At 35.6% G+C, this 25,758-nt stretch overlaps 1 protein-coding gene and 1 pseudogene across 1 annotated transcript; one reads left to right on the forward strand and one right to left on the reverse strand.

Moving 5' to 3' along the window:
* Positions 1-10,903: 10,903 nt before the first annotated feature.
* On the forward strand, positions 10,904-11,701 carry LOC108986914 (annotated as a pseudogene).
* A 2,472-nt stretch (positions 11,702-14,173) lies between these two features.
* Positions 14,174-16,768, reverse strand: LOC108986912 (protein kinase PINOID-like). Its single transcript, XM_018959715.2, has 2 exons — positions 15,660-16,768; positions 14,174-15,160 (listed from the first exon to the last, which is right to left on the reverse strand). The coding sequence occupies exons 1-2, from the start codon at positions 16,244-16,246 to the stop codon at positions 14,374-14,376; spliced, it is 1,374 nt and encodes a 457-aa protein (XP_018815260.1). The 5' UTR covers positions 16,247-16,768; the 3' UTR covers positions 14,174-14,373.
* Between the last annotated feature and the right edge of the window lie 8,990 nt (positions 16,769-25,758).

The raw sequence follows: 25,758 nt of genomic DNA on the forward strand, positions 1-25,758 counted from the left end.
AACCACCATTTGCGCCGCCACCCACGGCCAACCACCACCACTTCTAGTTTCACCAACATCCCTAAGCCCTACCCTATCAATCTCGGGTCTTCGTTTGCACCCATTCAAAAGTGAGTTTTTGAGACACACGGCCACAGTGCATTTGGCACTGTTTTGTTGCTACGTTGCCGCTTCTAGCACCTCTGTGATCTTTCAAAAATTATATTATAGCATTATAAGTATTTTCTCAAAGAACTTTTGAGATTTAAATGTATTTATGCGCTAACTCATATTTACTGTTAATTGTTTGATTGTACCAGACTGAGTCTGAGGAGTAAGGGGTCGGTTAGATTGGATGATGGAGTTTTTGTGTGATTGGTTTATGCTTTGAGATTTGTTGGCTGTTTTGGGGTTAAATATTGGTGCTTTGAGTTTGACGTTGGTTATGGTGGATATTAGTGATTTTAGGAAGTGATGATATATTTTGGAATTATGAGAGTTTTAAGTTTAGAGGAACTAAAATATGTTATTTTTGAAGTTTAGGCTTAAATATCGAAATACATGATTGATTGGAAACTTACGGAAATTACGTGATTATCTTTATAGGTGACGATTTATAGTCGTTTTGACAGATTTGAGGAAAATTCTGGAAAAGTTAAGTTGTCCAGGTAAGCGAAGTTCCTATGCTAGATTTGCATAAAAAGAAATGAACTGAGGTTGGTTTGTAAAAATGTGCATGTTGTTTTAAAAAGAAAAAAGTGAAAAACAATCTCAGTATATGTTTCGCATTCCCTCATGAGATACGTATGAAAGAGAAAAGAAATATTTTTGACATGAAATATGTAGACATGAGCAATATTTGACATGTTTATTTATATATTATAGTGATTTTATTTTTTATTTATATATTATAGAGATTTTATTTTTTATTTATATATAATAGTGATAAATATTTTTTTGTTTATATATTATAGTGATTTTTTATTATTTATATATTATAATGATTTTTTTATTTATATTTAATAGTGATAAATATTATAGTGATTTTATTTTTTATTTATATATAATAGTGATAAATATTTTTTATTTATATATTATAGTGATTTTATTTTTTATTTATATATTATAGTGATTTTTTTATTTATATTTAATAGTGATAAATATTATAGTGATTTTATTTTTTATTTATATATAATAGTGATAAGTATTATAGAATGTTTGTGAATAGTTATGAGTAGAGATTAAAGTGAGTTTGTGGGTCCCATTGAGAGTATTTTAAGTTGTTTGGTATGTGAAGTATTTTCAAAAGTACGAGAATACTTGGAAAGTGTTGAGGACACTTGGTCACCCAAACACAGCCTTAGCATCATCAAGATTGTAACATCCGGGTCTAGCAATAAGTCATTTTTTAAAAACTTTTGTTTTAAATTTATACGTATGAAGAACTTAGTTAATTTTTAATTATTATTTTTTTATACTGGTTGCGGGTCCAAATTGTATTTTGACGGATATAAGATTTTTTTAAATAGGCTTTTTATTTTAATAATTTTCTTAAATATCTTTAAGTCAGATGAAAATATTTTATAGATCGAGAAAATTTATGAAACATGTATATATTTTTTAAGGTGGGTCGAGATCTAAAATTTAAAGAGGAACCTGTTTCTTAATAGTTTATTTTTTGTCGCTACAAAACATGAGGCAAAAATTTGAAAAAATAAATATGCACATCAGCCTACGCTGCAGCTGCAACACACCTAACGTGTGGACAGGCTGATGTGCTACAGTAGATTGATGAGCTGTGTACAGGAAAAATATATATATATATATATATATACTATACATCAGCCTATACTCTCCATACATCATGGTTTTAATTTTTTTTTTTTTAACTCAATACATTAAGTGTGTTGAGGCTGATGTAAATAGTAGACTGATGTAAATAATTTTTAAAACAGAGAAGAAGAAGAAGGGGAAGAAAAAAAAAATGTGCTACGGCTGATGTGCTAGCTGTATAGCTCTACTCTATTTGAAATGGCCCGGTATTTTCATCAAGCTCAAGCCATCAACGCAATCTAATTATCAAGTCCAGGCTCACCACTCCATGCACATCCCTATATTCCTCACATTTACGGCAACAGTCACAATGTATATACAACACGTATACGTTAGACTATACTGGTGTCCCTTCCTATAACTAGGGTTGCCACCGCTTAGATTTTTGGGTGAAAAGACTCTTTCACGTAGCTGTCGACAGAAGCACAAGCCTCACTTCCAGAATGAGACAATCCCCCCACTCCACCGTAGCAATCATCAACCGCTGCCCTTCTGCACCACGAAACACGTGCGACACCCACTATAAACCGAGAACCACCAAGCTTGGCATTGACCAAAACTCAACCCGCTTTCCCCCTACAAAATCGACGCAACGCATGCACGAAAGCCCCAACCCATGCACCGAAACAACCAAACCAGTAAGCCAACCACCGTAGCCTCCACGCAGTCACCGTGCCTTATAACGCCGCTACACCCGTGCACCCCCACCGTAGCACCACCACCTCCATCTCGGCCGTAAAAGAAAGTTTTTGTTTTTACGTTGACTTTGAGAACTCTTGCCCCTGCGTGCAGTTCGGAGACCCACTTTCAGAGGCTCCAGCCACCACACCGCAAACTCCTTCAGCTGCTCAGCCTCTGTACCACCAAGAGCTCGTCCACCGCGCTGCCTTAACACCACCCTCAAACTCACGGAAGTCCCCTGTTTTTGCACCGAGAAACAGAGCACTACCATAGCCAGACCTTCCTTCCCAAGCACGCTTTCAGCCACCGTTCTCGACTGAAACGGCCACAACCCAGTCTTGCTAAGCCCTGCACCACCATGCTGCTCGGCCGCCGCCTCAAGCCACTGCTCTCTCTTCCTCTCGGTAAAATTTTTTCCTCATGCCGTAATCACTCTCTCTGTTCTCCCATCACTTTCTCTCTCACTCATCACTCTCTCTCTCTCTCAGTGCGCCGCCGTCGGGACAGCCACCGTCCACCGGAAACCATCTCCGCCTCGACCTCCTTCCTTCACGGTGAGCCTCCGTCACACAAGGATCTCTTTCTGCTGCTGCACTTCATTTTTTGTTTTGATTATCTTGGTTCTCCAGAAACAACGAGTTTAGGCATTTGACTCTAGTCATGTTTTTCTTTGTAATTACGAAAATGCCATCAAGCTTTTGTTTATTGTTTATTGTTTATACGTAAAGTTGCAGCTCATACCTAGCTTTCAGTGTTTTTACATTTTGCCCTTCCAATTATAAAACTACAAGTATTCTTATGAATATTTCAGTAGATTTGATTTTTACTATCGATGGGCCTAGCTCTCATTTTAAAAAAAAAAAACTCTTGTTTATTTTTAATTGTACTCCGGCTCATTTTTTTAAATTAGTCTAAAATATGGATTAACATAAAATAATTGCATTTAGTATTAAGTTTTAAAGTTAGATTTCGGTAATAAATAAGTTAGAGCTTAATTACTCCGAGATTTTTAAGTGTATCAAGGTATTTGAGAATTTATGATATTTTAGATTTTTAAAATTTTAAATTTTTTAAGAAAATAGGTTATCTAGCGTTTCAGGTTTAAGTATTGAAAAATGTGTTGATTTCAGATATTTATAGAGATTTTGTGGCAATGTTATAGGTGATGATTGATTTTTGTTCAGCACTGTTATGAAAAAATTCTAAAAAGTTAAAAAGTTCAAGTAAGCGAGATTCTTATGCTAAATTTTTCATGAAAATAAAAGACTGAGATTGATTTCTGAAAAATATGTATCTTTAGTTATGAAAAGAAATTTGAGACGGCGTCAGTTGTTTATTCTGCATTACTCATGAAATTTTGTATAAGAATAAAGCATTTTTTGGCATAACTGATATAGACATGAGCTGTTTTGAAAATTTGTTTCTGAACTGTACAAAAGAGTGCGAATATAAAATTTTGTGCATAAATTATATTTTTGTGATCTAATTCTATTATAACCTAAAAATATTCATACTCTGATATGATATGAAGTGATTTTCGAAACTTCTTGCATGACATTTTATTTCTGTTCTGTTTTGACCTTACCACTAGTGTAAAATTGTAGCCTCTGTTTGGGTTGGTACCAACTTTTCTGTTATGGTGCACCCACTTTGGAAACAAAGTGGTTTTCTGCATAGTTTTTCCTATGTACACACTCAGAACTCTGAGAATAATAAGGGGAAGATTCAGAATCTGTTTCTACTCGGTTGGCCACCGAGGTTTGCATAACCCTACCACGGGGGTTAAACATGAAATTCTTTTTTGATATGATGTGTCCAGTTATGTTATGCCAAAGGAATTTTAAATAAGAATATTCTCTGAAAGTTTCGCTCTGATATTTTTGGTAACATGTGATTTTACATTCTGAAAGCAAATATTTCTAATTATGTATTCTGAAAGTAAATATATATATATATATATATATATATTGCATTCTGAACTCTGTAAATTCTCATGTTTGCATACTAGTATATATTCTCTGCTTACTGAGTTGTTGATAACTCATCTCTTATCTCCACAATATTTTTCAGAAGATTTGAATATTTCAACTGATGATTAAGATTATGCAGCATGGGTGAGATGAGTTGAGCATAGTGGATTACGTATAAAGATGATATTTTGGTTATTTGAGAATTTTATTAATCAGTGGATTTTGTTTTGCTCTGTTGACTGGGTATTTTGGAAGATTCCTATTTATTTTGAGATTTTATAGTGTTTAGAATAATTATATTGGAGCAGTTGATTTGGAATAGAGAGTCTTATGCGTCATTGAGAGTTTGAATTCTATGACAGTATGATTGAAAATATGATTTTTAGGTGATAAAAGGTAATTCTCCGACTCATATGTACGGGATCGGGGCTTTACAGAAATCCTAACCAGTACTGCGCAAAACGTGTACTTGCTCTGTCGAAACATCTACAATGGCCCTCCATGTAGCCCACCCTCAACATGTGCTACGTCCAGGACTCATGGGACATGCCCTACAACCTCAGTTGTGGTGAGTTGGTGGGAATATTGTTGTTTGGCCTTGATTTGGTGGCCTGGGGACACATTTGTTTTGCCCTAAATTTATTGCATTTTTCACAATTCAAGTGAGCTCAAATATCTTGGATTTTTAGACTTTTTTTGGAACTTAAATTCATCTTAACTCAACTTAACTTATTATTATAATTCTTTTAAATTCTAACACAAAATATAATAAATAATTTAATTTTTTTTAATTTTAAAATAATAAAAATAAATAATAATATTTTATTATTTTAATTTAATTTAACTTATTTTAACATCCCACGCACACTCAAGTGCGGTGAAATTTCGGATAAGGGAATCAGTGAGGCAGGCGTTGCAAATATTCCATTGTTGGACTGGCTTGAACTTTCATATTGTTGAAGGACAAAATTTTCTAGAAGCTGTTGGTCGCAGTTGTCCCCATTTGAAATCACTGAGGTTTATTGGGGCAAGCGTATTAAGGCAGACGAATCACCAAAGAATTTGTTACAACAACCTTCCAGAAGCAAGAAGAAGATTCAAGAAGATTTGAATTGTATCCAATTTAGTGACGTGTCCCAATCATAAGGGTTCCATTGCTCTCTGCTTTCTCTATATATTCATTACTGTATGCACTTCTTTTCGTATGAAAGAAGTTGTTAGAATATTTCTAGCACTCACTAAGAGAAACTCTTTCTCAGTAATATTGTCAAACTCTTGGTGTGCATTTTTCAATATGGTATCAAGCGCCTGACCAGAACTCACGTCCTTCTTCTTCCTGTGTTAATTTTTTTTTGTCTCTTCCCTTCTTCTTCCATGGCTCCATCAAACAAAACACCCACCACAAATATCCTTACGACTGCATCTCACTTCATTACAATAAAGCTTACCATAGATAACTATCTTCTATGGAAAGCTCAAATTGTTCCTTTCTTGTATGGCCATCAATTGTACGGACATGTTGATGGTTCTTTACCAATGCCTCCTTCCTCTATTAAAGATGCGCCTAATCTTGAGCATAAAAAATGGGTTTTGCAAGATAAACTCATTATGTCTACTCTCAATTCATCTCTTTCAGATTCAATCCTAGGACAATTTCTTGACTGTCATACTTCCTATGAGATATGGACCACTTTCCAGAATATTTTTTCTGCGAAATCTTCCGCTCATGTGTGTCACACAAAATTTCAGTTAGCTACTCTACGAAAGGGTCCCGAATCTGTCTCTGATTATTATAACAGAGCCAAGTCTCTTGTCGCTAGCTTAAGTGCTGCTGGTCATGTTCTCAGCAACTCAAAATTCTCCATTTCTTCGCTTGCGGGTCTAGGCACTGAATATGAATCTTTGGTTACCTCTCTAACCACTCGTGCTGATACCATTTCCTCCTCTCAACTCTACAGTTACCTACTAAATCATGAGTCTCGTATTTCTTATCAAACCCAGAATTTACTTGCTAATACTTCTCTTGCTGCCCATCACACCGTTCGCCATTCTTCTTCTCCTCAATCCTCTCGTGCTCCATCCCGTGGAGGTCGACGAGGGCGGGGTCGTGGTCCCTTCACTCCACGTCCCTTTTCACCCCAATTCAATCCTACCTTTCCACATTCTGATACTCGCCCACAATGTCAAGTGTGCCAGAAAGTTGGTCACACTGCATTGACCTGCTACCATTGTCTTACCACTCCATATCCATCACCTTCTTCCGCACCTCTTCTAGCCAATAACACATCTCTCTCTACTCCATCACCCAATACCACAACCTGGTATTCCAATACAGTTGCTTTTCACCGCTTCACTTCAGAGTTCAATAATCTCAACCTAGAGTCGACGCCATATCAGGGACCTGACCAAGTTTTCATCGGAGATGGCTCAGCACTTCCAATTCATCACCTCGGTTTCGTTCAAATACCGACCACAGCTGGCAATTTTCTTTTACATAATTTATTTCATGTTCCCTCCATTTCTAGAAACCTTCTCTCTGTACGTCAATTTTGTAATGATAATAAAGTTTTCTTTGAATTTCATTCTGATTTGTTTCTTGTGAAGGATTCACGTTCCCGGGAAGTGCTCCTTCAGGGTCACGTTGAAGATGGCCTCTATGCTTTCCAGTCTAGTGCAGTGACCTCCTCACCTCCTCGTGCCTTCCTTGGTGTTAGAACTTCGGCTCAACTTTGGCATTCCAGACTGGGTCACCCTTCTCCATGCACTACTGCTTTTATTCTTCGCCATTTCAATCTTCCGTTTACAAGCTTTACTTCAATAAAAAAAATTGTCCTGCTTGCTGCAATGCCAAGGCTCATGTTCTGCCACACCGACCCACCTCGTCGCACTCAACTCGTCCTTTTGAATTATTATTTCTTGATGTTTGGGGTCATGCCCCTGAGATTTCCATGAATGGCATGCGCTATTATCTTTCTTTAGTTGATGATTATTCAAAATATGTCTGGTTTTTTCCTATGCAAATGAAATCTAATGTTACTCCTTTAGTGTTGGCTTTCCTTCAATATGTGAGTAATATTTTTAATACCACAATTGTCTCAGTTCAAATTGATTGGGGTGGCGAATTTCGTCCCCTTAAAAATATTTTTCAGTCTTGTGGCATAACTCATCAGGTCACATGTCCACACTCTCATCAACAAAATGGAAGTGTGGAACGTCGACATCGTCATATTGTTGAAACTGGACTATTTCTTTTATCTCATGTCTCGGTTCCTCACTCCTTTTGGGCCCTAGCCTTTCAAACCGCCACTTTTTTTTATTAATTCTATGACAACTCCGCTATTGCAAAATAAGTCACCCTTTGAGGTATTAATGGGCTGCCTTCCTAATTATAAATTTTTTAAAGTATTTGGGTCTGCATGTTGGCCCAATCTCAGGCCTTTAATCAACATAAAATGGATTATAGATCCAAGCCTTGTGTGTTCATGGGCTATAGCCCAGATCACAAAGGGTACATTTGTCTTCATATTCCCACGGGTCGCAACTATATTTCTCATGATATAATTTTGTATGAGACCACTTTTCCTTTTGCATCTCAATCTGATCTCTCTCCCGTAACCCAACAGCAACTACATTCCGTCTACCCTTCTCATAATCAGCCTAGCATCCTTTCCTCTCTTCTACCTAATCCAATAAATTTCTCAAGGCCCACTTCTCCTATAACCCAGCCCATTTCCCCATCTAACCCTAACTCGATCTTATTCTCTCCTACTCATTCCTCTGCCGCTGCCTCGTCTTCAAGTTCTTCTTCTTTGTCTCAATCTTCCTTGTCTTCTGCCGCTGCTGCATCATCTTTGCCGAATACTGCTTCCCAACTCGAGTCTATTAATCTTCCATCTTCCTCTCATGGTCAACGTCCTCTTTCTTCCACTCATCCCATGGTTACAAGATCCAAAACCCATACTCTATGTCCTCGTCGTCGCACTGACGGGACGATACCGTGGCCTTCTAGTAAACCAACTGGTTCTCTTACCACATCCACGATTCCCCAACATTCTTCATCCCTCTCAGTTCCCGAAGAACCAACCACGTTTTCAGAAGCTTCCAAATATGCTAAATGGCGTACTGCCATGGCTACCGAGTTTGATGCACTTCTCCATAATCAAACTTGGGATCTTGTTCCTCCCTCACTGATCTATAATCTCCTTGGGTCCAAGAGGGTTCTGAAGTCCAAACACCAAGCTGATGGTTCCCTTGAGCGTCGCAAGGGGCGCCTCGTTGGTCAAGGGTTTCATCAGCAGCTCGAATTGGACTATCATGAAACTTATAGTCCGATTGCGAAACCAGTTACCATTAGGCTTTTGCTCTCACTTGTTGTTACCTCAAACTGGTCACTGCATCAACTTGACGTCCAGAACGCTTTTCTGCATGGTGACCTTGAGGAGGCTATCTACATGAAGCAACCTCCCGGCTTCGTGAATCCAAATTTTCCGGCACATGTCTGTAAGTTGAAAAAATCTCTATACGGTCTAAAACAGGCTCCTAGGGCATGGTTTGCCAAGTTAAGTGATAGGCTTCTTAACCTTGGTTTTACTTGTTCTACTTCGGATTCATCTCTTTTCATTATGCGTACTACTTCTGAATGTTTGTACATTCTGATATACGTTGATGACATATTAGTGACTGGTTCAAGTTCTACTCTTAGTGCTGATTTTATTTCTTCTTTGAAGCAATACTTTCCTGTTAAAGATTTAGGGTTTCTCAATTATTTTCTTGGTATAGAAGTGTCCCGCACTCAATCTGGCTTATGTATGTCCCAATCCAAGTATATTCATGATTTGTTGATACGGACTCATATGCATGACTCTAAACCAGTAAATACACCTATGTCTGTTACTGAAAAATTAACAGCATTAGATGGACCTACTTTTGATGATCCTCACTGGTATAGAAGTGTTGTAGGAAGTCTTCAATATCTGGCTTTTACTAGATCAGATATCTCCTTTGCTGTTAACCGTGTTTGTCAATACATGCATAGTCCTCGTCTTCCCCACTGGAAGGCAGTCAAACGCATTCTTTGTTATTTGAATCATACCCGCACCTTTGGCCTATGTTTTTCCTCATCTTCATCATATAAACTTGATGCCTTCTCTGATGCCAACTGGCCTATGTTTTTCCTCATCTTCATCATACCCGCACCTTCATGATTTGCTTTTAGCCTTTTCTAGTTTCTAGCTTGTATTTAGGTGTTTGCTCCTGCATATTTCTTGTGTACTTGGGCTATGCTTATTTACTAATAAAATTCTCTTATTACTTATAAGAAAAAAAGTCACCAAACATAGTTTTTCTCTGGTAGTCGTATGTGACCTAAGCTTTCAATTCAAGTGTACCATCTTTGATCAAATTTCTAGTGCTATGAATTTAGAGTTCCTCTGTAAAACTCTTTTCTACCGCACCATTCACCCACTGGGGTGCGGGATGGTTGGGTTGGAAGGAGGCATAGAGTGATCAGTTTTGTAAATCTTGCACACAATGAGTGATCTATTGCAACCACATGGATCCAGTTTTTTTCTTTAGGCAATTTTTTGTGGCATACAAACCTTACTCGGGTATAAAACCCAATTTGACCACATTGCCCCATACTTTTGGCAAGTATGGGTGCCATGGACCATTTGCAACCCCATGGATTCAATTATCTATTGACAATATTAGCAAGTTTTTGGTTCTCCAAACAATCTTCCACGTTTTGGTTGAACAGACTTGTTCAGCCTACCTCATTTTAAATTGGAATTGAGAACTGCAAATCGAACTGATCGAGCACTACTTCGTTCCCAAAAGATCTCAATTTTATTTTGGGAACATTGTTGGTCAAGAATCTGTACATTTGGGTTTTAGACTATAAAAAAATGCTAATATTTCTTTTAAATCTCTAAAATAATTTAAGCTTATATTGGGCATGTGCACCCCTAGGATTAGTCATGACTTTATTCTTAGACACCCGGTGCCAATAAAAAAATAATAAATGATATAAGCTTATATTCATTTATGGTTCCATAAATATATGTTGAGTACCAGTATGAGCTCTAGCTTGTGTTTTCTAATAGATGAGTTGCAAACTTGGAGCAGACTGAGACTGCTCGTGTTCGATTAATCAGCAAGTTAACTTATGACCCCATCGCCTACCTTTTTTTTTTGCCCCTCCCTCCCTATTCAGTTGACTTGTCTATTGTGGCTTAGTGCCTCAGTAATTCAACAGTCACTGGCTCTTGGACTGATGGCTTCAAAGCATGTAGGGAGTTTCCCTCCATGCATGCAGAATGTTCCAAACTACACATTCGTATCTTTTTTCTTTTTCTTTTTCTTTTTTTTTTCTCTTCGAACACTTCTGCATGCAATATAAATTAGACAGCATATCTCCACATTGCAGCCCTCCATGAAGAATTATGAGGTATGGCAAAAAAGGTATCCTTCTTGCTCTTTTATACCGTTCACAATCTATTTAGTGGGGTTTATCACTGTATTCTAACTATGAATTTGGAGATGCGGGATTCTTCCATATACTTCTATTTTCGTGTCATCTTATAATTGCTAGTTCATTTTGTCATCGCCTCTATGTCATTTTAACAGTTCAAGTCAGGTCAGATGTCTTCGACTCGTATGTTGCTATAACATTTCAGGCGAGGGATTGAGTGAAGTGGCTGCAAAACTTCCATTGTTGGAGGACCTTGAGATTTCGTACGGTTCGTGTCAAAAGAACCTCTGGAAGCTATGGGCCGTTGTTGTCCTCTCATGAAGTCACTCAAATTCAATAGCCAGGGCTACAGAAGACCTCACATTGAGTGTGATGAGGAGGCAATTGCTATTGCAAAGAACATGACTGAATTACGCCACCTCCAACTTTTTGGAAATAAGCTGACTAATGATGGCTTGCAAGCAATACTTGATTGTTGTCATCACCTTGAGTCGCTTGACCTACGGCAATGCTTCAATGTCACTCTAACTGGGAATTTGGGAAGAAGATGTGCCTAGCGAATTAAAGATTTGCGATCTCTCTGTGATTCCACCGATGACTATGAATTCAATGTTGAACTTCATGTACCAGATCTTTTGACGATGACTACGCCTCTGGATTCTCGGACATTGATTACGTTTCTGATGACTATGGGTATGAATTCTCAGGCGATAGCAATGGCCCAGACTTTGGTGACTTTGAAGACTGCCCAGAATTTTACATTTATTAGCCTTTTGCTGGTGCAAGTAAGTAAAATGACTTTTGAAATGTTTTGTTTTAGTATTCCGTTGTACTAGGATTTTATGGTTTGCAGTCTACTCATGGTATCCTTTCATGTGAAAATACGTATTTTAAATAAAATGAATTTATATCAAAATTTTTAATAAAATGAGGCTTTATTTAAAATCTTTTAAATAAGAATTTTTTAATTTATATTTAATACGACCATTGTAAATTGTGTGCCTCAATTTAGCAAGATCTTCGAAAAAATTATTTAAAAATATAAATTATTTCTTGTATTAAATATTAAATTTAGTATCATTGGGCTTTGCACACATTGAAAAATATAAAAATTATTTAAATTTTTATTTAATGAAATGGTCTTTTTATATTTTTTCTAAAAAAATTAAAATAAAAAAGTATCTCACTTTTAAGCCTCGTTTGTTTTTATAAATGAGATTAGATAATATGAATTAAGATTAAAATTAAAAATTGAATAAAATATTATTAAAATATATTTTTTTAATATTATTTTTATTTTAAGATTTGAAAAAATTGAAATGCTTATTTTATTTTATGTGAAAATTTAAAAATATTATAATAATTAGATGAGATGAATTAAGAGGAATGATAAAAATAAACGAGATCTTAATTTTTGGGAGCTTTGTATAAGATAAGATGGGGCCTTAGGCAGGCCTGGTTGAAATTCAAACAGCATAATCTAAGGGATCCAAATCATCATGGACCAAGTGACCTTATAAATAGTATCGACAAGGCTTTCTGCCCCCACCTGTCCCATCATTTATAATTCTTTTGAAACTCCCACACCTTGATTCAGCATTCTGCTCATGTCTTCCAAATCACGAGCAAAACTATGCTCTCTTTATTATCATGAGGTTTCGAATATCTGTATATACTATATGATTAATATTTTATTTAATTAAATCAACTGCATGTGTAGTTCCTTGAGCTGAAAGTAAAGAACTGACCATCGTAAATGTAGCGAATTTTAATATAATAGAGAAATAATAATTACAGTCGTGAGTATATAAGTACTATATAATTATTTTGAAAAAATTGAATAAATACTGAATTCACATGAAAAAAATTAATTTTTTATTAGTAAATCTTACTCTTTTTTAAAGTGACTAAACGACGTTTGCACACTCTATAATTGCATCTAGTATTACTCATATTTTAAATAAATAAAAAAATATTTTTTTATAAAAGAACTTATAAAGTGTATATATATAATTGTTTTACAGAATTATCTTATATTTAAAACATTATTATATAAAAAAATAGTACATATATCATTACTCAATTATAATATTTTGAACCCAAAATAACAAAAGAAATTAGTGACATGGATTAGATTTTATTTATTTATTTATTTATTTATTTATTTATGTGGCAATTAAGTAGGTTGTAGCGTAAGAGTTGTGAAAGGTTGTCGTTTATTCTCGTGGACAAGGTGTTATCCAATGGATCGGAATAAATAGAGACATGATATGGACAAAAGTGATCAAAAGTAGCAACATAGAAAGAAGGCCGCCGACATGATGATGAACGGAAGATTACGAAATTCCATTTTTTTAATAGAAATGCATGCAACTTGTAAAATGTTATATATATATTATATTTCATGGCCATGGAGATCGTGGATGCCAATTATCATGTCTCGTAACAAATGTTATATATATATATATATATATATATATTGCATGGCCATGCATGGAGATCATGAATGCATATTATCATGTCTCGTAAAAAATGCTTAATATACATCATGACGTGAAAATAGGAAAGTTATGCAGCAGCATCTTTTAAGTTGATAGTGTTGTCTTTGTATGGTTTATGGCAGGCATGCACTTGAACACATGCCGGGGACATTATATATATATATACGCACGCACATTTGTGTGCATATATACAGAATATTTGGGTGGTGTCTAAATTCTTTTTCTGGACCTTACTCTTTTCTTTCCTTTAATTTTATAGTGGTAAAAAAATAGAAAAAATATTTACAATCATCAATTGTATAATTATTATATAATTACTTTAAAATAAATAAATAAAATATAAGATTCATATATAAAAAATTAATTTTTTAATAATAAATTTTATTATTTTTTAAAATAATTATATAATATTTACACACTTTATAATTATATATAAAATTACTCGTACTATAATTTCTTAACTATTGTTACTACACCCACCACCGACACTCTCACGTTGAAGGCCAAATTTATTTATTTTAAATCTTTTATTTTTTTAAATAAAAATTATAAATTTATTAAAAAATATTTTCTTAATTATTAGATAAAAAATAAAAAATAAAATAAAAATCGGTGAAATCCTCGGTAGCTCCTATATATAAAGTAGAGACGAACTATGACATAGTCAATGACGTTGTTTGGCAACGTAAGGTTCCATCGCATTCCTGTCGGATTCCAGTTGGTAGATCAAGAGTCAAGACTTCTTAATAAGTTAATTATTTATTATTAACAAGTACTTAACACGTAAATATATATATATATATATATATAAAAGCTCGCGTAGCCATGCGTCAATGAGAAGGATCAGCTCGAATATACACGTGCTGTCACCGGCCAGTGACAAAATCTGGCACAACTTCCGAACCTAGTAAACATGTTTGGCTCGAATCCCCCGTTGTTCTCAGAAGTACTCGAACGCCGTGGATTGTGTTGCATCCCTATTCCCGTCACCCAAAGGTTTCATTCTGGGCCTTCTGATCGTCGGCCCGGGGACTCCCGGTGGTGCGAGCGATCGTATGAGAGCGAAGTTCAGGTTCCCGAAGAAAGGATGCTTTTTTAAGTCGGCGGCTCCGCGCTTCGACCCGAGTCGATGAACTGGGTCTTTGTTCAACAACCCCGATATGAGGTCCCGTGCCTGGAACTCAAGCGCGCCGGACGGCGTGGGGTTTGGAAAAGAAAGCGGCTTTTTTACGATACTGCGAAGAGTGGTCTCATTCGATGAAGCCGCGAAGGGCGTACGACCGTAGATCATCTCGTAGATGAAGACGCCGAAAGCCCACCAGTCGACGGCGTTCCCGTGGGACCCACCGGAGGCGACCTCCGGTGCTACGTACTCGTGGGTACCGACGAAGGAGCACGACCGGGCGTTGACTGGCTCCGCCACAAAGAGCCGGGTGCTGGTCAGTGTTTGGACCTTGCGTGACAGGAAAAGCTGCTTGGGGAAGCAAGAGATCAAGGGCGTGTTTACGGCGCGGCTGTAGGACGGGGTTGTCGGGACAGATCGATCCGGGGAAGAATACGGGGATTCAACGGCAGCGATGGTGTCGGAACAAAGGGAGAGGTCAAAGTCGGAGAGCATTATGTGACCATCCGATCTGACTAAAACGTTCTCGGGCTTTAGGTCCCTGTAGATGATTCCCAGCATGTGGAGGTATTCCAATGCCACGAGAACCTCAGCAGCATAAAACCTGCAAAATTGAAAAAAAAAAAATTTATATTTTATGAGAGAAGGTAGCGATAATGCCTTGTAGAAAATTCGATCAGGGATATGAGTTAACAAAGGGAGGTGTTTTTATTGTTTCCAATAATGGAAATTTGTCATAAAATGGAAATTTGCGGCTTGGTCAGACAGATAATCCGAGAAAATCTCAGCTGCGAAGCAGAAATGGGTAAGATCGAAAGTGATTTTTAATGCAACAGGTAAAAAAGCAAAAAGCTAGCGAGAAAATTAGAGAAAGTGAAAAGAAAATGTTTATGCCACAGTAGACTGTGCACTCTGCAGAGCTAGGAAAGCAGACAAGAAGTAGACTCTCATGCAACACACAGAATCAAACATGCAAAAATATTTTAAAGCATAAAAATTGGGAAAAGAAATAGGCAATTTGTATTGATTTTAACCTCTGAGGAAACTTTTTTTCTTCCTGCACTTGCAGAAAAAGAGCGAATATATATCTGCCATGGAAATACCTCGCGGAGTTCAGAGAGAAGCGCTTGAGTGGCTGCTTGTGCCTTAAGGAATGCAAGTCACCGCCGGAGCAAAACTCCATCACAATGCAAGAGAAATGCGAGGCCTCAAACTCGGCGTAGAGTGTAGGCAAGAATGGATGATCCAGCATCTTGAGAATCTTCCTCTCCATCTCCACTCTCTGCACCTTCTTCTTCTTCGCTAACGCCTCCTTGTCCACCACCTTCATCGCGTACAAGCACAGCTCCTCGTCTCCGGATGCTTCACGATCGCGGAGGGAGCAGAGGTAGACAGTGCCGAGGTCTCCAGCACCGATGCGGCGGATTATACGGAAATCTCGTAACGTGAGGCAGCCAGTCCGGCTGTTACAGGTGGCGGAACGGATGGCGGAGTAGGCGAAGTCGGAGCAGCGGTGAGGCTTTACGGCGAGGTTGTCGGGGGAGGAATGAGAAGTCGAGGGGACGACTAGCTCGAAGGAGAGGCGGCTGACGCTGCTACAACTATCGCTGCTCATCGAGCTATAACCAGAAGAATTCAGCGGCGCCTCCAAACTGAGCTCGCCGTCAGAGTCTCGGCCACGCTCTAACATCTTAAGACCCCTGAAACTGGCCCAAGCCCCCCCGTTGAGTGCTCTTTCTCCGTTCACAAGAGAAAGGGAACATATATAGCACAACTACCGGTCAAAAAGCAAGAAAAATTAATAGAATCCAGCACTGTTTTGTGCCAAGAATGGTAGTTCCAAAACCTAAAAAAAGGAAGAAGAATCTCCTGAGACTATTGGAAACAATGAATTTGAACTGTACTGGAATCTGATACTATTTCTTGATCAGGACGGTGATTCGGACCGTGGGGCTTAGAGAAGAACACGAAGAAAGCCTACGATGAGAAGTCAAAAAACCTTTTGTTTGTGTGGTGGATAGGTTTTCAAAAGTGCGAAAGCAGAGGGAGAGAGGGCTTGTGAGGTGGAAGTAGAGAGAGTAGTGTAGAAGAGATAAAAATGGTAAGAGAAGGGCAGGCCAGGGGGCATTAAAAAGAGGTAGGGTGGGGATGAGAGGTCAGAGCTATGCTTTGAATGCGGGCATAGCCTTTTGCTGTCGGACCTGAAAAATAGGGTTTCGGAACCCTAAACACAAAAACCAGTCCGTACTCTCCAAGCTAATAAATATGGAGAGAGAGAAGAGAGAGAGAGAGAGAGTTTGGTTTGGTTTTGAGCTCTTTCATCAGGTACGTTTTAACTAGAGTGACAGGGAGAGGGTGGATCGCAAAACAGAAAAGGTAGTTGACGTATATTTAGCTAGTTATGGACTTATTTTTTAAAATACTTTACTAACAAAAATATATTACAAAATTAAATTCTTAAAAATAATTTTAAAATATATAAATTTTACATAATTCATTTAAAAAATAAATATAATTTATTATTAAAAAATAATTTTTTAAGTAAATTTTAAATTTATTTATTTTTTTAAAAAATATGCGTGAAGCTTACACAACTTAAAATTATAAAATATTAATTTTCAATTCATATATTTGACGTGTTCTAATGTAATATGTTAAATTATAAAATTATTTTTAATATATAGAATCACATTAGGATATGAGTTTTCTTTTTATGAATTTTTTTATAATTGCAGTTTTTTTTTCTTTTAGGTTAGGATATTTTGTTCTCACATTTAAGTTGAGTCAAGTTGACGTAAAATCACTGAATTTTTACGTTATAATTACGTGCTGTTAACATAATATTCCACTTCAGTCTTAGATCATTAATAGATAACTAATAATAACTTCTTTCTTTTTTCTTTTTTCTTTTTCACTTTTAACCATAATTGAGCACAGGAGATGAAGATTGTCTAGTTTGATTTGGTAGATAATCAAATCATCTCATTTCATATAATCATTATAATTTTTTTAAATTTTTATATAAAATATAATAAATAATTCAATTATTTTAAATTTTAAAATAAAAATTATATTAAAAATTATATTATAATAATATTTAATTCAATTTTTAATTTTTAATTTTTATATCATCTTATCTATATAACCAAAAAGTTGGTTTAGATAGAGTCTTACATCTCATCTCATCTTATCTAAATATCTAAACATCACAAATACAAATACAAAATATTTTTTCAATTTCAAATTTTTAACTTTTTCATATAATCATCTAATCCTTAAAACTTTTCCAAACTTTCAAACAAAACAAAAAAAATAATTCAACTTTTTCAATTCTCAAAATAAAGATTATATTAAAAAATTATATTCTAATAATATTTTTACTTTATAATATTTTTTTCTCTTTCATTTCGTAAAATCTCATAAAGCATCTCAACTCAAACTATTTCACTGCTATTCATATATTATTTTACTACTATTTACATATTATCTTATCTTATCTCACTATTTAAACGACTTTAATTAATATAGGTATTTGCCGAGGGTTTGTTAATTTTTTTGCATGATCCAAAATCTATTGTTTTAATTAAGACAAAGAAAAATGCTAAGCGCTAGTTTAGGTAGTAGAGTATTTTCAACTATTATTTATTATTTTATTATTAATTTTTATTTACTTTTTATTACTATTTTCTACTATTTTTTATTATTTAATGTATTATTATTTTTTCATTATTATTCACAAATTATCTAAAATCATTTTACTATCCAAACGCAACTAAGTGTTCTGAATTCTGATAGTGGGTCATGTTAATGGGTCTTGACCTTTTTTTTCTATATATCATTTTTTCTATATATATTATTTTCTATAATAATATACTTGATGATTAATAAAGCAGTTATTAATAACGTTATATTTTTTTAAAATATTTAAGTTGATTAAAAATATATATGAAACAAACAGAAGAGTATATATATTTTACATAATTTGGGTTCCGATCCACTGTCATTTTTTTTCTAAGAGAGATGCTACTCATCATCTCATACCACACATTTTACACATTTTAAAATTAGTTTTTATTATTTTATTATTTTTATTTTTATTAAACTAATTGGGTTGTTCTACTTATCATCTATACACCATATACTTGATATAAGAAAAATAAAATAAAATTTAAAATAAGTGAAGTGTGTGGTGTGTGTGGAAGATAAATAGAATTATTTTTTTTAATCTTTTTCATGAGATTTATTGCATGCGTATGTAGAGTTTGGGAAACATTTTACTGCTGGAAAAAAAATCATAAATATCTTCTTCTTTTTTTATCATAACAAAACACTCATTCATTGAAGTCAAATAGAGTCCTTACAAATATTTTTTTTATCAAGCCAAATAACTTGACTTACAAAAAATGAAAGACAAAAATCCCACCACATCTCTATATCATTAACACCCATGCATGTCTTGCCAACTGATGCTCATCTATATTTCTCAATCTATGCACATGCAAGACTTGAACTTCTTGGAAAAATCCCATCATTCTTCGAATATCTTAAAGTAGAAATTCAAAATTTGTTAAAAACTAAGAGAAATTGCTCAAAACATTAACAAGAATTAAATAATCAATTTCTAATAATAATTTTGGAACTTCCTATTGTACACACAATTGAAGACCCCTTAACAAAGTTGTTGCCTCAATAAATCTTGTAGAAGAAACTTCCCGCTCCACTTTGCTACAAGCCACTAGCACATCACCTTTATAATCTCTAAGAATCACCCCTACTCCAGCTGATTCATGATAAAAACAAGTAGCCTAATCCACATTTAGTTTCAAGAAATCTGTTGGGGGTGGTTTCCAGCACACAGGTTTAGTTTTATCACAATGAAAATCATCCAAAACTTGTAGTTGTTTATACTCAACCTGTAATGATATTAGTGCATGATTAACCACAACTCTTGTTTGCAAAGTAGTCTGCACATAGATGAATTTATTCCTTTTGTACTAAAGGCCCCAAGCAATACTAATAAATCTGATAAACACATCCCCAGCGCCTCTAACTCGAGCCAAATTAGCCAAATCCCAAAAGGATAAATCTATTTGTACAGGTTCTAGACTTGGTAAAAATTACAGCCAAGTATTTCTAACTTTTAAGCAGTAGAAAAGTGCATGAGCAGCATCTTCTCGACCTTGAGCACAGAAAACATAAATATCATTTTCTAACACATGCTTCCTTTTCAAATTATGGTAAGTTGGCAACTTTTCTTGACAAGCTTTCCATGTGAAAATCTTCATTTTTTTTGGTAACTTCAACTGCCTTAAACTTTTTCCAGAAAACAGTCTCATTTCTTTCTCTTGAATGTTGTCCCACTACTTGAGCTTGCGCCTACTGAAGCAACCTATAAGCACTCTTGATTGAATAAAACCCATTCTTCTCATAAACCCAAAACAGTTTATCATCCATTACTCTAGAAATATTCAACTTCATTATTTGTGTAACAACATTTGGATTGAATAGAGCTCTCAAACCATCCACTTTCCACCACACTGTCTCCTCATCTATTAAAGATTCCACTTTCAAATCTTCATTAATCTCCTTAGGAACTTCTAATACATGACATTCTGGAATCCAAACATTTTTAAAAATCCAAACTGATTTACCATTCCCTACTCTCCACCTATATCCTCACTTCAATACATTAATAGCTTCACAAATCCCCTTCCAAGCAAAAGATGGTTTCAAACCAACTTTCGCTTCCAATAAACTGTTATGAGGAAAATACCTACCCTTGTATATTTTATATAAAAGAGAATCCTCATTTCTTAAAAGTCTCCAACCCTGTTTTGCTAAAAGAGCCAAATTAAACAACCTCAAATCTTTAAACCTCATTCCACCTCGAAACTTAGAATCACAAAGCTTCCTCCAACTTACCCAATGAATCTTATTCCCCTTTGGTTGACTTCCCCACAAAACATTAGCCATCATCATCTCTAATTCATCACACAAAGATTTAGGAAATAAGAAACAGTTCATCGCATAAGTTGGTATGGACAATGCAATAGCTTTAATAAGCACCTCTCTTCCCCCTTATGATAACAAATTTCCCTTCCAACGCTGAAACTTCTGCCACAACCTCTATTTAATACCTAAAAGAACTTGTTTTTTAGACCTTCTCACCATAGGTGGAAGACCCAAAAAGTTCTCGTACTGTTGTGTAAAACTACCACCACACAGTGGCTTAATTTCTGCTTTTAGATCATCTTTAACATTCCTACTAAACACCATGGTAGTCTTTTCTTTGTTGATACATTGGCCCGATGCCCTGATCTCATATTTTCTCAGTAAAGATTGAATCTTCTCATTAGTAACCACATCAGCTTTACAAAATATTATACTATCATTCACAAACAACAAGTGATTAACACGTGGAGCCCTTCTACATATTTTTATACCTTCCACACAATCCCTCCCAACAGTTCTTTTCAAAAGACAAATAAGGTCTTCAGTACATAGAAGAAACAAGTAAGAAGATAAAGGGTCTCTCCTTGACTAAGTCATCTACTCGGGATTATAGGACCTTTAGGACAGCCATTAACAAGTACTGAAAAGGATATTGTTTTCACACATTCCATCACAATATGAATTAAACCCCTTGCAAAATCCAAAACCTCCATCATTTTTTTCCAAAAACACTCATTACACCTTATCGTATGCCTTACTCATATCCAGTTTAAGGGACATAAAACATTTCTTTCCACTCCTCTTATTCATCAAATAATATAACAACTCGTATGCAATTAACACATTGTCATCAATGATTTGCCTACCAGGCACAAAAGTACACTGAGTATTAGAAATAATATCAGGAATAGCTTTCTTTAGTCTATTTGCAACCACTTTAGATAAAATCTTATAAAGCACATTGCAAAGACTAATTGGTATAAAATTTGCAACCTTAGTGGGAGACAATTTCTTCGAAATTAAAGTAATAAACGTATGGTTCAAATTCCTAGGAAATTCTCCCGTATTCAAAGGAAAGAACAAAGAATCAGTAACAGATTTACCTATCACATGCTAGTATATCTGAAAAAATACTAGAGACATCCCATCAGGTCCTGAAGCTTTTGAAGGATGCATCTACTTAAATGTTAATTCCACTTCCTCAACCACATAGGGTTTCAATAATTCCACATTCATCACATCAGTCACTTTAAGCTCAATCCCTGATTATAATACATCCCCCATCTCCACTTCATCTGCAGCAGTAAATAACTTTTGAAAATAATCAGTAATTAAAACATCCATTTGAGTTCCTCTTACCCAATTTCCAGAATTATCTTGTAATTGCACAATAGTATTCTTCTTCCTTCTAAGATTAGCCTTTGAATGGAAATACTTTGGATTATTATCCCCTCCCTAAGCCGCCTCACCCAAGACCGCTGTTTTCATATAATCTCATCTCTTTCAAGCCATTTTTGAATGTCATCTCTTGCTTGATTATGTTCCTATAGAAAAAGACAGCTTGGATCACTTTCTTGCAATGACTTCAATTTCAGTTTTGCATTTGAGAGCTCCTTTTAAACATGTCCAAAAGAACTCTGATTTCATCTTCTCAAATAAACAGATCAAGTAGAGATACACTTCATAACTCGATTAAGTGAATGAGACTCACCCACTTGACTCCAAGCCTTCTCAATAATAGAATTACACTCTCTTTCTCCCACCCACATGGCTTCAAACCTAAACAGCTTCCTTCCCTTCCTTCTAATTAATCTCTCCTAAGTATCCACGCACAATGGAATATGATCGGAGTATGCTGCCACCCCATGCTGAACCCTCAAGTGAGGAAACAATTCATACCACAAATGATTGGCTAAAAAACAATCTAACCTTTCATTAATTAATCCATACCCTTCCCTCCTATTACTCTAGGTAAAAGGAAAACCAACAAACTCCAAATCACAAAGCTGGCTTACAGTTAATACATCTTTAAATTCCTCCAATTGTGTTTCACTTCTATCTCTTCCACCACTTTTCTTAGACGGATATAAAATTTCGTTAAAGTCCCCAAATACCACCCACAGCAACACCATACCACTTCCCAAATTCTTTAACAAACTCCACACTTCTACTCTTTTACTAGACTTAGGATGCCCATAAACCCCCGTTAAACTCCATTTCACCCCATTAGAGCTAGTAATAACAGCATGTATATGGTGAACAGAGAAACTAACAATTGAAAGATTAATATCATCTTTCCAAAGCATCACAAGACCACCACTACGTTTCACACAATCAACAATAAAGCAATATCGAAATCCAAGTTTGAACTTACAATGCTCCATTTGACGCGTCTTCAATCTGGTCTCTTGCAAAAAGAGAACATCGGGAGCTTCCTCCATGATCAAATCACGAAGTGTATGAATACCTGTGGGTTCCCAAGCCCACGAGGATTCCAATTGAAGAGCTTCATGGCGACCAGTGGGGCTGCACCGCAGCCACCACCGATATCTCATGTAGTGGTTCAGTCGAACCCTAAAAAAGAAAACTTTACTACTTTTCGCCCCATCATCACAGAAAGTAATGCCTTTCCTCCTCTTTCCACGTGAATCAAAAACCCCTCCATTCGAAACTCCATCCAAGAAGCCTCCATTATCAGTGTGCAATTTCTTTTTCTTGGCAACAGGGCATTTTTTCTTCAGAAGAAGTTTCGAAGCCCTAACTCCCTGCAGGTCTTCTATCCTTACTTTCTTATGAGGTTACTTAAACAGTGGGCCTTCATTAATCATAACCGAAACTTGCTTAGCATTTGGGCCAAAGCCCAAGGCCAACTCGGCAGTCCCTTCTTCTAATATTGGCACATCCAATAACTGCCCATCTTCATCCGACGTCCTCCCTATTTCAACTGTCGTTACCAACATATCATGAAAATCGGGATCCCTTAACTGCATTTCGTCTGTTACCCCTAAATCGAGGAAACTTTCAAATATCTCAAATGAATTCGCCCCCACGTTTGCCTCTGACATCCCTCCTATAGTTTTCAAAATTTTCTCTTGTAAACCTCCACAATAAAACTTTGTAACTGCTTCCTTGACTTTCGGTAATTCATCACTACCCTATTTACTGGTCATTAGAATCTCAGTGATGGTGTTACACTATGCGGCGTCTCTGAATGTCAATTACTGGTCTTGCCTCCCCTTCGATCAGTTGAAAAGTCCGCTCTCAACCATTGACCATAAGGACACAATTTGGGATCAATAGTTGCTGCATCCACACATCTTCACAATCCCTCTGAGTATCACCCAAAATACCATAAAAATAGCAAAAGTCTAGTAGCCTCTCATAAGATAAACGAACCCAACATGATTTTCCCTTCCCAATATTCATTCATTTCCGCCGTTGAAGTGGTTTTGTGATATCCAGTTGTACTCTAACCCTCATAAACTCACCGCACTCAATTTCCCTCTTCTCTAGATCAACTTCCAATACCTTTACCAATGTACCTCCAATCGAATTCTCCACATAAAGATTTCGAACCCCTAATGAAAAATCATGAATCCAAACCAAGAAAGGAGCAAGCACCATGTCAAGGTTGTGGATCTGCATCATGCCATCAAACTCCCTCCGTAAGACTTTAGACTTATCATTAGCATCCTCAAATTCCACTAGAACAAACACTGAACTTAGGTCACTAAACTTCACACTTTTAACAAGCCTCCAGACTTTCCTCATGGTCTATTTGAAGACCGCATGATTATAGTGTTTTTTCGTCAAAAGTTTCATGATCAAACAATTCTCCCCTCTCTCTAGCACATCCTCCACCCTACTCGACTCCAACGATATCTCTTCATCCTCAGTTTCAGTCAATAATAAACCAGCATATAACAGTTCTAAATCCTCTGCCATCGTGGAAACCTCGTACAAAAGACGAGAAGAGAGCCTGTACTCTGGAAAGAGAGGTTTTAGTCCGTCCATAAATGTCTAGTTTTTAAAACCAATATATATTCTTATTATTTATTATTATATGTTCATATATGCTTGGGGCTACCAGACAAGAAAATGGTTGATTTTCTTCTTAATAATGGTCTACAGTACGTGACTACCTTAAAGAAATATATAATATATATATATATATATATTTATATATGAGTACGATCGAGAATTGACTGGAGAGAAATTAAATGATAGCCCAATAATTGAGGTTGTAGCTAGCTAGCTAGTAAGGTAAAAGAATTCACCCAACTCATGTATAAATTCTAATAGTTATCAATTAATTAGGCAGGAATAATAATTAATACATATGAGTAGAAACATCTAAATTGTGGTAGTCTTATTTTATTAAAGAATAATATTTTATTAAAAAGTTCATAAGTTTTAATAACACGACATCTCAAAATATTGAGAGTATTTCATCATTCTCCCTGATCTCGAACTACTTAATTAATAATTTCAAATTTGTAGTAAAACTTATTTCCAAATCTTGGGTAAATATATGGACACCAACTCCAAATTACCTACCACAGAGAGAGAGAAATATATCAGAGAGAGAGAGAGAGAGGGAAATGTACATATCATTCAAGTTGCCCTAGCTCAGATTACACCTAAAAAAAGAAAAAAAAATAGAGAAGAAGAAGTTGCCCTATCTTAACTCTGACTGCTATTTGCATGCATGCATCCATCCATTTATATATCTACATATAGAATATGCTTATTTTTGTCTCTTATCTTTATTGGGTGTATAAAGAATACTGGTTTGAAGTTTGAGTAGGCCGTGGTCATGGGTACTAATTAGAGCATCCTCAATGATTAGCTAAAAGTTAAATTTATTGAGTATTTAGCTATTAGAGCACAAAATGCGATCACAATGGATTAGTTAAATTTTAAATAATTAGAATTTGACTACAGTTACTTTCAAAAGAATTTTCAAATTTGAAGGTTACTGTACATACTCTAAATACATATTTTATCAATGATTTCTCTATCACTTTCTTTCTATCACATATTTTATCACAATGGCTGGGTTCATCATGTGCACGGGTTCATGTGTTGGGGGTGGGTTCATGCATTGATATATTAATTTGAGTTAGTGATATATTAATTTAATTAGAATATGATTACTAATTAATATATAATAGGTAGAATAGTAAAATATGATAAAATTAAATATTTTTGAAATTATTAATTACTCATTACTATATAATGAATAAGTGG

Source organism: Juglans regia, chromosome 4 (genome assembly GCF_001411555.2).
Source record: "Juglans regia cultivar Chandler chromosome 4, Walnut 2.0, whole genome shotgun sequence".
In the NCBI taxonomy this organism is placed as follows: domain Eukaryota; kingdom Viridiplantae; phylum Streptophyta; class Magnoliopsida; order Fagales; family Juglandaceae; genus Juglans; species Juglans regia.